We start from the raw sequence: 15585 nt of genomic DNA, 5'->3' as shown, positions 1-15585 counted from the left end.
AAATTTTTTCCCTTACTCATCTTTTCTGACTTTTTCCTAGTTTTTCATTTCGCTAGGGTCAGTGTCACTACTGGTAGCATGAGGCAATACCTGGACCCTACAGAGGTTGCACAGGAAGTCCAACTCCTCCAGGATGGCACACCAATCTGTGTTTGCTGTGTCTCTCAGCACAATCTCAAGAGCATAGAAGAGATTCCAGGAGACAGGCAGTTACTCTAGGAGAGCTGGACAGGGCCATAGAAGGTCCTTAACCCATCAGTAGGACCGATATCTGCTCCTTTGTGCAAGGAGGAACAGGGCCAGAGCCCTACAAAATGACCTCCAGCAGGCCACTGGTGTGAATGTCCCTGACAAAACAATCAGAAACAGACTTCATGAGGGTGACCTGAGGGCCCGACATCCTCTAATGGGCCCTGTGCTCACTGCCCGGCACCATACAGCTGGATTGACTTTTGCCATTGAACACCAGAATTGTCAGGTCCACCAGTGGCGCCCTGTGCTTCTCACAGATGAGGGCAGGTTCACCCTGAGCACATGTGACAGATGTGAAAGGGTCTGGAGAAGCCGTGGAGATTGTTATGCTGCCTGTAACATCGTTCAGCATAACCGTTTTAGTGGTGGGTCAGTGAAGGTCTGGGGAGGCATATCCAAGCAGGGACGCACAGACCTCTACAGGCTAGAAAATGGCACCCTGACTGCAATTAGGTATCAGGATGAAATCCTTGGACCCATTGTCAGACCCTAAGCTGGTGCAGTCCTGGGTTCCTCCTGGTGCACGACAATGCCCGGCCTCATGTGGCGAGAGTATGCAGGCAGTTCCTGGAGGATGAAGGAATTGATACCATTGAATGGCACTCACGCTCGACTGACCTAAATCCAATAGAACACCTCTGAAATATCATGTTTTGGTCCATCCAACACCGCCAAGTTGCACCTCAGACTGTCCAGGAGCTCAGTGTTGCCCTGGTCCAGATCTGGGAGGAAATACCCCATGACACCATCTGTCATCTCATTAGCAGCATGCCCCGACATTGTCAGGCATGCATACAAGCTTGTGGGGGCCATACAAACTACTGAGTACCATTTTGAGTTGCTGCAATAAAATTTCAGCAAAATGGACTAGCCTGCTGCATCATTTTTTGACTTTGATTTTCGGGTTGTCTTTGAATTCAGTCCTCTGTAAGTTGATAATTTTCATTTCCATCAAATGTTGGGGCATCTTTACGTTCTTATCACATTACCCAGTCCATATCAGTATAGATATCCAGCATGATATTTTTCCTCATTGGGATCTGATGTGTTTTCAAAGTGTTCCTTTAATTTTTTTGAGCATTGTATATATCCTATATAAGTATACTTTTTAAAATATGTTATGCATTTGATTAGTGCTTATGTTCAGATATAGTTAATAGCTTAAGGAATGAGGAAAAGCTTCTTCTATTGACTGCAGGCAATATCCAGCATGCTGAGAATTTTCAGAAAAATTACCATTGAGAAGAAAATCATTTATGTAATTGTTTCAACTGATAGCTTTGATTTTTGTAACAACAAGGTAGTTGACTAATCTTTCATGTGGTACCATGAAACACCTTCCTAGATTATGCTTTATTTACGTCTGTTTGGTTATAATAGATTGCCTGCACCCTTTGGACTTGTGTCCAATTCACTACCTGTAAAGTATGTATTAGGTAAGATAATATATTTTTGTTAATAATATAGTAAGTTTCATAGGATTTTATAACAAATATTGTTACAGCTAAATCTATCCACCAGATGGCAACATATGCTTTCTTTACAGTGGATTTAAAAAGCCTACACACCCCTGTTAAAATATCAGATTTCTGTGATGTAAAAAAATGAGACAAAGATAAATAATTTCAGAACTTTTCCCACCTTTATTGTGACCTATAAACTGTACAACTCAATTGAAAAACCAACTGAAATCGTTTTGGGGGGGGGGGGGGTAAACATGAAAAAACTAAAATAATGTGGTTGCATAAGTGCACACCCTCTTATAACTGGGGATGTAGCTGTGTTCAGAATTTGGCAATCACATTCAAAATTATGTTAAATGTTGGTCAGTAAACACCTGTCATCATATAAAGTGCCTCTGATTGACCCCAAATAAAGTTCAGCTGTTTTAGTAGGTCTTTCCTGTCATTTTCTTAGTCGCATCCTACAGCAAAAGCCATGGTCCGCAGAGAGCTTCCAAAGCATCAGAAGGATCTCATTGTTAAAAGGTATCAGTCAGGAGAAGGGTACAAAAGAATTTCCAAGGCATTAGATATACCATGGAACACAGTGAAGACAGTCATCATCAAGTGGAGAAAATATGGCGCAACAGCGACATTACCAAGAATTGGAAGTCCCTCCAAAATTGATGAAAAGATTAATAGAAAACTGGTCTGGGAGGCTGCCAAGAGGCCTACAGCAACATTAAAGGAGCTGTAGGAATATCTGGCAAGTACTGGCTGTGTGGTACATGTGACAACAATCTCCGGTATTCTTAATATGTCTGGGCTATGGGGTAGAGTGGCAAGATGGAAGCCTTTTCTTACAAAGAAAAACATCCAAGCCCGGCTACATTTTTCAAAAACACATCTGAAGTCTCCCAAAAGCATGTGGGAAAATGTGTTATGGTTTGATGAAACCAAGGCTGAACTTTTTGGCCATAATTCCAAAAGATATGTTTGGTACAAACACAACACTGCACATCACCAAAATAACACCATACCCACAGTGAAGCATGGTGGTGGCAGCATCATGGTTTGGGGCTGTTTTTCTTCAGCTGGAACTGGGGCCTTAGTCAAGGTAGAGGGAATTGTGAACAGTTCCAAATACCAGTCAATATTGGCACAAAACCTTCAGGCTTCTGCTAGAAAGCTGAGAATGAAGAGGAACTTCATCTTTCAGTATGATAACGACCCAAAGCATACATCCAAATCAACAAAGGAATGGCTTCACCCAAAGAAGGGGTGAGCTAAAGAGGGCTGTGCACAGGAGATGCCATCGCAGTCTAACAGATTTGAAGTGTTTTTGCAAGGAAGAGTGGGCAAATATTGCCAAGTCAAGATGTGCCATGCTGATAGACTCATACCCAAAAAGACTAAGTGCTGGAATAAAATCAAAAGGTGCTTCAACAAAGTATCAGTTTAAGGGTGTGCACACTTATGCAACCATATTATTTTAGTTTTTTATGTTTACTTCCCTCCACCTAAAAGATTTCAGTTTTTTGTTCAACTTAGTTGTACAATTTATAGGTTACATTAAAGGTGGAAAACATTTTGAAATTATTTATCTGTCTCATTTTTTTTACATCACAGAAACATTTTAACAGGGGTGTGTAGACCTTTTCCATCCACTGTATGTCTTAATTTCCAACACACAACGAACTATTAGCAAGGTGCATTTGTGTACATTGTTTTCTGTCTACTCTGTATGCCTTTTTTACTGCTAATTAAGAATAAACAAGTCACTGTACCTAAAGCATTTACTTTCTAGTTAAGATGATCTTACCTGCGGATGTCTAAAGTTAACATGCCATATTCATTAAGTATCCTATATTTTCCAGGAGGTGATGTTCTCAGTTCAATAGGCTGGCCATTTTTAAACCTGAAAAAGATGTATAGTAAATGGTTACTTGAATTGGTCACTAGACTGGGCACTAGACTGGAATCACATATTTCCAAAGCTCACAAAAAGGCTGCTACCTTACTTTATCTTCAGATGACAGTTACCTACAGGGGCGGACTGACAACTCCTGGGGCCCCCGGGCAATAGGGGATCATGGGGCCCCTGTGTCCTTGCCCAAACTCAAAAAAGCCTATGAAAAAGGTACCAGGGGCATCTCATGGGGCCCCCTACTGACCCCGGGCCCTCGGGCAGTGCCAAGTTTCCAAATGGTCAGTCTGCCCCTGGTTACCTATTAAACGTTGGCTGTAAGTACATAGCATAGAGACATAAAATAAGACAGCACACAGAAAAACGATGATCTGCAAACTGAGAGCCAGAAGCAACCTTTAAAGAGTAATTCCACCTTTGTAGAAAAAAAAATATAGCAAATAATACAAAAGAATATAGCATAAACAATTGCTACACAATTGCTGTAATTTAGTGGTTTTGAACCTCAGACATATGAATATGAATAAAGTATATCCCTCGATAGTGTCTGCTTGTCTCCCCCCAATAAATGGCATGAGGTCCCCCCAATCCATACCAGGCATTTTGGGTCTGGTATTGCTTTTCCGGGGGGTACCCCAGCCCAAAATAAAAAAAAATAATGGCTTCAGTCCCCCCCTTCCCACCAGTTTATTCCATGCTCTATAGGTTTGGTATGGATTTTGAGGGGGACCTCACATGGGGGGGGCACTTTGCCCCCGCCCCCTGCAAAGCATGTCCCCATGTTGATGAGGACAAGGGCCTCTTCCCCACAACCCTGGCCCAGTGATTGTTGAAGTGTGGGGGGTGACATATCGGAACTTGGGGACCCAGATCCTACCCCCCCTAAGTGAATGAGTAAATAGTATTCCTACTCATTCCCTAAAAAATGGCAAGTGTAAATAAACACACAACACTGTTTTTGAGTCCTTTACTTAAAAAAAAATTGTCCATTGATGTAGATCCATCGCCAATCCTGCCGTCCAGTGATGAAGGTCCATGTCAATGAGTCATGGTTGTTAAAATGCTAACCGGTGTCAGCTCCTAACAACCAATGCAAAAAATGGATGCAAAAACGAACCGTTGTCCATCTAGATCAGGTTCAGTTTCTTAAATGGAACAATGTAACCTGATGTAAACAGATAGTCATCAGTTTATATCCGTTTGCCCATAGGAATGCATTGCTGTCTATTTTTCATCCGTCAACGGATTAAAAATGGATGGATGGAACGCCCATGTGAAAGGGCTCTAAAATACAAGTAAAATTTTAGGTAGTCTCTGCAAAAGGAACTTCAGTTTTGGCGAAATACTCCCCAAAGGTTAAATGCTACTAAAGAAACAGTGCAACGTTTCTCATTAGAACGCTGAGATTGCATCAACACTATAATGAACCAGTCTCTCCAATTCAGAATCAGTGGGGAGATTTACTAAAACTGGAGCACACAGAATCTGGTGCAGCTGTACATTGTAACTAGAGATGAGCGAATTATTCAAAAATTCGATTCGGCTGATTCGCCGAATTTGCGGAAGAAATTCGATTCAATGCGAATTTATTCGCTGCGAATTTAACTTATTTAAAGGGTTTCTAGGCTTCAGAGAGCCTTTATATTAGTGCAGAACACTGTACCTTTAATTTAAATGCCCTTGGAGTCTGCTGGGGAAGAGAAATAATACTGTCAGTCAGTATGACATGCAGATGAGTGCCGTCGATCTTAGAATCACCGCACACTTCACTCATTTGGGCAGTCACGGGGCACGACGAAGAAGAAGAAGAAGAAGAAGAATGAAAAGAAGAAGAAGAATGAAAAGAAGAAGAAGAAGAATGAAAAGAAGAAGAAGAAGAAGAATGAAAAGAAGAATGAAAAGAAGAAGAAGAAGAATGAAAAGAAGAAGAAGAAGAATGAAAAGAAGAAGAAGAAGAATGAAAAGAAGAATGAAAAGAAGAAGAAGAAGAATGAAAAGAAGAAGAATGAAAAGAATAAGAATGAAAAGAAGAAGAAGAAGAATGAAAAGAAGAAGAAGAAGAATGAAAAGAAGAAGAAGAATGAAAAGAAGAAAAAGAAGAATGAAAAGAAGAATGAAAAGAAGAAGAAGAAGAATGAAAAGAAGAAGAAGAAGAATGAAAAGAAGAATGAAATGAAGAATGAAAAGAAGAAGAAGAAGAATAATGAAAAGAAGAATGAAAAGAAGAAGAAGAAGAATGAAAAGAAGAAGAAGAAGAATGAAAAGAAGAATGAAATGAAGAAGAAGAAGAATGAAAAGAAGAAGAAGAAGAATGAAAAGAAAAATGAAAAGAAGAAGAAGAAGAATGAAAAGAAGAAGAAGAAGAAGAATGAAAAGAAGAATGAAAAGAAGAAGAAGAAGAATGAAAAGAAGAAGAATGAAAAGAAGAATGAAAAGAAGAAGAAGAAGAATGAAAAGAAGAAGAAGAAGAAGAATGAAAAGAAGAATGAAAAGAAGAAGAAGAAGAATGAAAAGAAGAAGAATGAAAAGAAGAAGAGGAAGAATGAAAAGAAGAAGAAGAAGAATGAAAAGAAGAATGAAAAGAAGAAGCAGAATGAAAAGAAGAAGAAGAATGAAAAGAAGAATGAAAAGAAGAAGAAGAAGAATGAAAAGAAGAAGAATGAAAAGAAGAAGAGGAAGAATGAAAAGAAGAAGAAGAAGAATGAAAAGAAGAATGAAAAGAAGAAGAAGCAGAATGAAAAGAAGAAGAAGAATGAAAAGAAGAATGAAAAGAAGAAGAAGAATGAAAAGAAGAAGAAGAATGAAAAGAAGAAGAAGAATGAAAAGAAGAATGAAAAGAAGAAGAAGAATGAAAAGAAGAAGAATGAAAAGAAGAAGAATGAAAAGAAGAAGAAGAATGAAAAGAAGAAGAATGAAAAGAAGAAGAATTCCAGTACAGCAAAAAGTGTATCTGCAGAGAGCTCCGCTATTTCTGACAGTTCTCTGACAGTTCCTTCACATTTACAGCGGTTGAAACATTGTATCTATTTGTTTCCGAATAAAAACATCTGTATCCTAAATGGAAACAAATAGATACAATGTTTCAACCGCTGTAAATGTGAAGGAACTGTCAGAGAACTGTCAGAAATAGGGGAGCTCTCTGCAGGGACACTTTTTGCCGGCTGTAGAAGGGATGAAAATCGGCCGATCGGGAAAAATTTGATTCGCGCATCCGAAGTTTGCTAATATTCGGATTCGGTGCGAATCGAATTTTTCCTAATATTCGAAACGAATTCCACTTCGCCAAGTTCAATTCGCTCATCTCTAATTGTAACCAATCAGCTTCTAACTACGGCTTGTTCACTTACACCCCGCTCACATTGGGTGCGACTTAGCATGCAATTTGCATGCCATGTGACTTGCAAATCGTATGCCAAGTCACACCCTATTGTCTGCAAATACAGCTGTCAAATCGGTTCGGTTCTGACTTGGTTGGAGCTGCACCAATTTCTATAGTAACACATGTACTACTTTTGGTGCGATTTGCATAGACATCTGTGTCAGATGTCTTTCAAATCGCACCTGAAATCGGCATCTCACCCAACTTTGAAATCAAGTGACTTCACTGTAAGTCGCACAATTTCAAAGTCGGGCTTGATGTGACCGGGGGGATAAGCTTTGACAATAAAATCTAGAAGCTAATTGGTTACACACTTTTGCACCAGATTCTGTGTGCTCCAGTTTTAGTAAATCTTCCCCAATATGTCCACGATATGGTAAAACAAACAGTTATTTCTTCAGAGCAATAAAAGGTAGAAATCTACTATACAAATTGTTGAAATCCTTGCAATGTAAATTGTTTTTCTCCAAAAGTGGAGTTATTCTTTATGGTTCTACAAATCTTGAAACCTTATGTTAACTGACCAGTAATACGTTTTCCTATATGCCATTCGGAGACAGATGCACTTTGTGAGATAGGCAAACCTATGCTCAATACATAATGAATTTGCATAATGAAGTGCTTATTTTCCTGTGTTATGGACAGAGGACTAACTTATTGTTTTCTCTGGGAAAGGGGTCCAGCTGCTCAGAACATTTTCCTGTCAATTTAATCTCATATTTTGGAAAAAACATGAAACTGACCTCTACTTTCTATGTGATTTTAGAAACAGGTTTGAATTAGGCCCATTTGCCAGCTATCAATAATGAAAGGTGGTGAACTTATCTGTTTTTTTTAGAGAATTGCCACACTTATATCACCTTTTGCTTATACATTTATTGAGAAACATGCCTATTTTCTCATGATCTGTATTAGCCTACTCTTACCCATACTAAGAAGTTGTTTGAAGTGTTAACAGAAATGTTAGCACTTGGCACAGGGTCAAGCTCTACCAGCACAAGTAAAATGACTTGTACATTAATAGAATAGTGAGCTGTACTGAGGAAGAAACCAAATCCTGAATTCTAAGTCTCTGGCTGTATTCTGTGTTCCAAGACTCTGGCAGTAGTAAGTCTTCATGGAGCCAAACTTTGTAAGGAATTCAATAAGGAAGTTATCGCCTAATAGAAAGCATCTTCCGCGGCTGTTTGGCTGTTCACACATGAGTATCCAGACTATGATGACCATTATATTTACATGTTAATGATGTGTTAATGATGTGTTTGTAAGAAACTGAGCATAATATCATCTGAACTCTAGTGTACTACTAGAATAGTGTAGTGTATCATAGGTAAAACAATTGTGTATGACTCATGGTAATTGTGTTAGTCTGTGACTAAGGACAGGTTATTACAGGTCAGCTGGATGACTCTACAGGTTGTGGCTCTATAGCCTCCTCCTAATTCTGGAGGGTCGTACAACCTTCCAGGAGTCGGTAAGCAGGAAGGGGTGAAGACCTATTCTGCATGTTCATGGGAGTCCAGCCAGTCCCAGGCTTGGAGTCCCTGGTTGAGTGGTAGTCTGGCCCAGAAATATGGGAGAGTCTGGTTGACAAGGAGTCGGGTGGAAGATGGAGTCCTGAGGTGACTGTTGGTGCCTGGGAGGGGTCCCCTAGGTCTAGGGGGCCGACTTCCAGGCAGGGCTTGGGCGGATACATTCAGCAGTGTGGTGTGAATGGGATCAAGACCTGGAGCAGCAGGGAGCTAAGAGGACAGAGTGAGTATAGCAGCACTCTCTGGGATCCACAAAGGGAAAGACTACCACACGTAGCAAGCTTCCTAGGGACAGCACTGGGCTCAATCCTATATCCTTGTCTCGAGAGATCTTCCGAGAAGCCAGGAGGGTTGGCAGTGTTTGCAGGCCATGGAGCTGGGAGCAGCTCTACAGAAGGAGAGAAGACATCCGTGCATGTAGCTATGAGAAGTTAAGCTGATTTTTGAGGGGCTGCTAGCTCCTCTCTCATAAAGGGCTGTTGCTACTGATTCGCAAAGATTGACGGCTTTAAAGAAAAGAACAGTACAGGATCTGCCTTTGTGAATTTGTCCCTCTTTCATTGATTCAAGCCCATGAACTGTTTGCTGTCTCTTGGATGCAAGTCTGTGTGAGAAATACCTGTTGCCTGGCTGTGTAGATAGAAGCTTAGGGGTACGCACACACAGCGGCCCTTACAAGGGTAGTGCTACACTTAACACAAATTTTGGCGTCTAACAACAAGGTTCAAAGTGGAAATCACATACCGTATTTTTCGCCGTATAAGACGCACTTTTTCTTCCCCAAAACTGGGGGGGAAATGTCAGTGCGTCTTATAAGGTGAATATGGAGCGGCCGGTCCGGTATTTCCACCGCGGCCGTGTCAGAATACCGGGCCGGCCGCTCAGCTCTGCAGCGGGACCTTACCTGTTCCTCTATCCAGTGGCGTGCTGTCTTCCCGGCTTCTGTAGTGCGGGCACTGGGCATGACAGCCGGGTGCCCAGTGCGCATGCGCGAGAAGCGGTGTGCTTTGTGAATGGTAAGGCGGTACCTGGGACACATAACAGATCCCAGAAGCCGCCGGACCAATCACAAAGCGCAAGTGCTTCTCGCTCATGCGCACTGGGCACCCGGCTGTCATGCCGAGCGCCATTACAGAAGCCGGGAAGACAGCGTGCGGCTGGATCGAGGAACAGGTAAGATAAAACCAAAACTCTGCGGAAGTAAGAGCGGGTACCTGTCAAATTCAGGTACCCGCTCCCCACTTCCCCAAAGGTCAGCAGTCATCTGTACTGTCCGCAGTCTCTGGTCATCCCTGTGCTGTCCGCAGTCTCTGGTCATCCCTGTGCTGTCCGCAGTCTCTGGTCATCCCTGTGCTGTCCGCAGTCTCTGGTCATCCCTGTGCTGTCCGCAGTCTCTGGTCATCCCTGTGCTGTCCGCAGTCTCTGGTCATCCCTGTGCTGTCCGCAGTCTCTGGTCATCCCTGTGCTGTCCGCAGTCTCTGGTCATCTCCTGTACTGTGTCTGCAGTCCATTAGTTCAGAATTTTTTTTCCCGTTTTCTGCCTCTAAAACCTAGGTGCGTCTTATGGTCAGGTGCGTCTTATACGGCGAAAAATACGGTACTACTTAGAATATGCACCAACTATATTATACTGTACCAGATCATATAATAAGTACAAGCAAAATTACAGTTTTGTTAAAGCAACCACTAGACTCAGGGTCTGAAATGCATGGTCCTGATACAACCATAGGAAATAACAATTAACACATCTTGAGGGCCAGAGAAAATAACACTTTATGGAAGATGCAAAATAGCTACAAACTGAGCTGCTATGTTTCAGTCATGCTTGGTCTTAAAGCAGAGTTTACCTGTATTTGTACAGGTGTACAAAGATGGCGCCCGAACCCGGAACCGGAAGTACGTCACCCCTATGACCGGAAATACGTCGACGCGTTGAGCCATGATCACGTGGCTTCTTCAGGATCCTGAAGAAGCCACGTGATCGTGGCGCAACGCGTCGACGTATTTCCGGTCATAGGGGTGACGTACTTCCGGTTCCGGGTTCGGACGCCATCTTTGTACACCTGTATACACCCATAGCACAGGGGAACTGCTTCTCTCTATGTGAGGACATGTGAGTGTAATTTTCTATTGTATCGCTGAGTGCATTAAAACAGTGTTGCACTATGGAGGTTTGCTTTTGTTTTCCATATGCGCCCTGTGTCTGAGTCCATTGTGTGAGGGGAATTTTTTGGAGTGTAACTTACTGCCTGGAGGAGGATCTTGGTCGGTGGAGGCAGTGGAGGAGAAAAATATCTGGCAGAGTCCGGTGTGTGAGGGGAGTTATTGGAGTGTAACTTACTGCCTGGAGGAGGATCATGGTCGGTGGAGGCAGTGGAGGAGAATAATATCTGGCAGAGATACATTATATATATATATATATAAAGCTCTGTGACCCGCAAGGGTCGAATGTGGAAGGTGAGGGGGCATTTTGGCTATTATTGAGGGGAGTCACGTCAAGATTTTCACGAAGAGCACTATTGCAGCATGGAGTGACATCATTTGAACACTTTTTCATGTTTTTTTTGCACAGTGTGGCATCACTATTTAATTTATTGTAATTAATATTTGATTTAAATTGGTTTAATTGCATTCAAGTATCACTTTTGCACAGTTTAAGAGGTATTAGTTGTTCATCACTATATCACCAGGGATATATTATGTTTATATGAGGATATTGCACTAGTTTTTTATTTATTTATTTGTATTTGCCTATTTGCATAGTTTAAGAGGTATTATTTGTTCATCACTATACCACCAGGGACGTAATATTTATATATGGGAATATTGCACTAGTTTTTTGATTTACAAGTATATTTAGGTATGAATTGTCACCAGTATTTAAGTTGAGCGCTTCACCACTTATATTATTTTGTTTCACATATCTTGCGGTATAGAGAATAGGTGATAGCAGCTAACTCACTAGGTTCTGTGAAGCGCAGGGGGATTTCTGTATATTTAAGGCCAGTTATGATTGAAAAGTTTTACTGATTATGTTTTTAATGTATTTAGTGAGTCCATATGATAAGATATCCTAGCCCTGAGACATAGCCTGGTGCAGTAATATTGAACCAACTGACAACAACCCAAGGGAGATCCAAATACTTTAATGGATAACAGTAAGCTGAGCTGTGGTACTCACTCTCTTGGTAATAGTGATTGATAAACACAAGGGCACATCTGTGTGTTTGTGCTTCTATTTTACATATGTCTTGGCCAGGGGCGGACTGACAACTCATGGGGCCCCCAGGCAATAGGGGATCATGGGGCCCCTGTGTCCTTGCCCAAACGCAAAAAAGCCTATGAAAAAGGTACCAGGGGCATCTCATGGGGCCCCCTACTGACCCCAATCCTCGGGCAGTGCCCAAGTTTCCAAATGGTCAGTCTGCCCCTGGTCTTGGCATATGTCCAGAATCCAGAGAATCATAAAACCAGCTTGCACCGAACATCATATCTTTCTCTTCCAGTCCTGGGCATGTTTTGGTGCTAACGATTTGTATCTCAAAGCTCGAAGTTCCAAAACACTTGAGGAAAGAAAATCAATTATTCTCATTATTGTGCTGTGCATATGTGTTACCTAGTTAGCAAGAATTTAAATATGCATACTATACTATAATCTAAGTAGTTCAAGTAAAGGTAGAGTAGTAGTATAAAAACATATCTAGGCAGGGTTACTACAACTGTTTTAAAACATCATGACAGATGTCCGTAGGTGGAGCCTACAGTTCTGGATGTTCTAATTTGTCTTGCAGATTTAACAAATGTAAATGGTAATGAATAAGGACAGTTTTAGTAGGCACGGAAATGAGGCAGTATGGCAGTTGATATTTATACAGTGTCACCAGAGTGGGGCCTATATTACTAAAGCAGAAAGCTCACATCACAAAGGACCAAGTGCAATGTTTCAGAGCCACGCAAGACCCCTCTGTCCCCCGTTAGTGATGAGCCCTGTTTCTTTGAACGTGTGCAATGGCAATATAGACAAGATTGTATTAATAGAGGACGGCTTCTGCTGGAATGGCGGTAGAGGGCACTAAAATGCTGCTGGGAGAAGCCCCACATTACTGGCCTGGATACCGGAATATTTCCTCAACACAGATGTTGTTTTTAAGCTGACCCTACTTGCCAGGAACCTACACTATGCACTCTACCTCACCAGCAGGGTCTCTCTTCCTGACCTACCACTCTCTCCAGGTGCTCCCAAATGAGGCAGACTGAACCTACAGTTGTGTTCAAAATAAAAGCAGTGTGTTGAAAAAAGTGAATAAAGCTCAAAATCCTTCTAATAGCTTTTATTTCCATACACACAAATGAATTGGGAACACTACACATTCTATTCCAAATCAAAACATGAAGAAAAATATATCAAATTTGTGTTGTTCCTCTAACAAAATTGAAGAAAAGTGAATATTAGACTGTTCAAAAAAATTGCAGTGTTTGTATTCTTCTTTACAAACTCAAACATTCACTATAGAAACTGAAAAATGTTTGAAGATTTTGCTTTCCTTTGAATCACTTAATGAATATTTAGTTGTATAATCACTATTTCTGAGAACTGCTGTACATCTGTGTTGCATGGAGTCAACCAACTTCTGGCACCTGTGAACAGGTATTCCAGCCCAGGATGATTGGACTACATTCCACAGTTCTTCTTTATTTCTTGGTTTTGCCTCAAAAACTGCATTTTTGATATCACCCCACTAGTTTTCTATTGGATTAAGATCCGGGGATTGGGCTGGCCACTCCATAACGTCAATCTTGTTGGTCTGGAACCAAGATGTTGCACGTTTACTGGTGTGTTTGGGGTTGTTGCCTTTGTTGGAACACCCATTTCAAGGGCAATAGGCCCAACACCGTAATATGAGAAACATCCCCATATCATGATGCTTGCGTAACCATGCTTCACTGTCTTCACAGTGTACTGTGGCTTGAATTCAGGGTTTGGGGGTCGTCTGACAAACTGTCTCTGGCCACTAGACCCAAAAAGAACAATCTTACTTTCATCAGTCCACAAAATGTTGCGCCATTTCTCTTTAGGCCAGTCAATGTGCTCTTTGGCAAATTGTAACCTCTTCAGCACATGTCTTTTTTTCAACAGTGGGACTTTGCGGGGGCTTCTTGCAGATAGCTTGGCTTCACATAGGCATCTTTTAATTGTAACAGTACTCACAGGTAACTTTAGACCTTCTTTGATCTTCCTGGAGCTGATTGTTGGCTGAGTCCTTGCTATTTTGGCTATTCTTCTATCCATTCGAATGGTAGTTTTTCGCTTTCTTCCACGTCTTTCAGGTTTGGTTGCTATTTTAAAGCATTTGTGATCATTTTAGCTGAGCAGCCTATCATTTTCTGCACTTATTTATATGTTTTCCCCTCTCCAATCAACTTTTTAATCAAGATACGCTGTTCTTCTGAACAATGTCTGGAATGACCCATTTTCCACAGAATTTCAGAGAGAAATGCACTGTAACCAGCATGTACAACATTTGCTGCCTTCCTTCCTTAAATAAGGGCAATAATTGCCACCTGTTTTTCAAAGAATGAATGACCTCACTAATAGAACTCCACACTGCTATTATTTTGAACATGCCCCTTCCAATGAGTGATTCAATTACACAGAATCAGCAGCGTGCATGTCATGACTGTTGGGTCTGTTGGATTTCTATTACTCTACTACACCTGCTAGTAAATGATTTGCCATGTAGAAATATAATTTCTACCAAAAACAGTGATTGATCAGGTTAGTGATGCCTGATTGCTATTATTTTGAACACAACTGTACTTCAACATGAAAAATATATGCATAAAGATGTGGTTACTAGATTTATATAAACATCAAAGGGTATCTGGAAGTAATGTTTAAATGATGCAATCACATTAGGTGCTCATAGTGGTCACCATTAGCATCCAGACACTTTTCATTTCAGTGAACTATTGCATGAACAACATTGACTAGAGAGTCCACAGGAATTGCTCTTTTGCTGTTTGGAACCACTCACAGTACTCCATTTTCCCATTAGGGTCATCTTTATTCATGGTGTGGAGCACCACACCTGCTAGTAAATTATTTGCCATGTAGAAATATAATTTCTACCAAAAACAGTGATTGATCAGGTTAGTGATGTCTGACTGCTATTATTTTGAACACAACTGTATATATATATGTTTTCCAGTCAAGAAGGCTGCCTGAGGTCCCCAGAGATTGCAGCATCTAATTGGACAACTAGCTTCTCTGAGACCATGACAGAATTCACAAGGAGACAATTCCCCTAACAGTCGCTACTCCATATGTAATATTGGCATAGTTCCAGCTACAGGATGGTGGGGAAACCTGCACCTTCCTACAACTCTACCATGTTTTCTTTAAAAATGAGAAATATTGGTGGATTGCTGAAATGTCTTTTTCAAGGGAGCATCCATATAGCTCGTCAAAAGGGAGGAGGCATAAATAAAGCTTGAGAAATTGGAGAGTAGATGGTGTCCACAGAAGAGAAAATTGAAGTGGAAGGTTAGTATGCTGGAGAGGGGTGGATTGATGGTTGGTAGGGAGGAAAGGGTGGGGAAAGCATTCCCACTCCAAGCCTATGACAACCAAGATAAAGAGTTGTATTCTTGATGCGTGCTTTATTTAAATGTGTCATACAGGCTCAAACAGACTGAGGTCATTCAATGCCTTTGTATTCTGTACCAAGACAGTGTACATATATATGGGCTCATACAGTACACTGTCATTACTTTTATTTTCTAGTTTTATTATAATGCAGGTTTTACAGTCTCACAATTAGTTTTTGTTCCATTACATTTTTAGCCTTTTCAAGAAAACACTTCATTTTCTTACACTATTTAATTATTACTATGGAAACTTTTTAAAATTAAGTTATATAAACTGGAACAATCCATTTGCAAATAATTATTTTATATCCTGAGGTAACAAATATGAGATAACTGTAGGATGCCAGTATGAGAATAGTGAGCTAGTACTAGTGAGCTGAGAAGAGTGGACTGTATATACTGTAG

General features: G+C 41.0%; 1 protein-coding gene across 1 annotated transcript in view; it reads right to left on the bottom strand.

Moving 5' to 3' along the window:
- Positions 1–15585, bottom strand: part of MYOM3 (myomesin 3) — a 188152-nt gene that overhangs the window by 126821 nt on the left and 45746 nt on the right. The window contains exon 6 of the mRNA XM_089688775.1: positions 3517–3612. Within this exon, the coding sequence (XP_089544901.1) occupies positions 3517–3612 (96 nt within the window). The remainder of the gene's footprint in view (positions 1–3516; positions 3613–15585) is intronic.

This window comes from Staurois parvus, unplaced genomic scaffold (assembly GCF_062004578.1).
Source record: "Staurois parvus isolate SC_StPar_1 unplaced genomic scaffold, SC_StPar_1.0 ptg000454l, whole genome shotgun sequence".
NCBI classification, from domain to species: domain Eukaryota; kingdom Metazoa; phylum Chordata; class Amphibia; order Anura; family Ranidae; genus Staurois; species Staurois parvus.
This window is presented reverse-complemented; position numbering and strand designations above follow the sequence as displayed.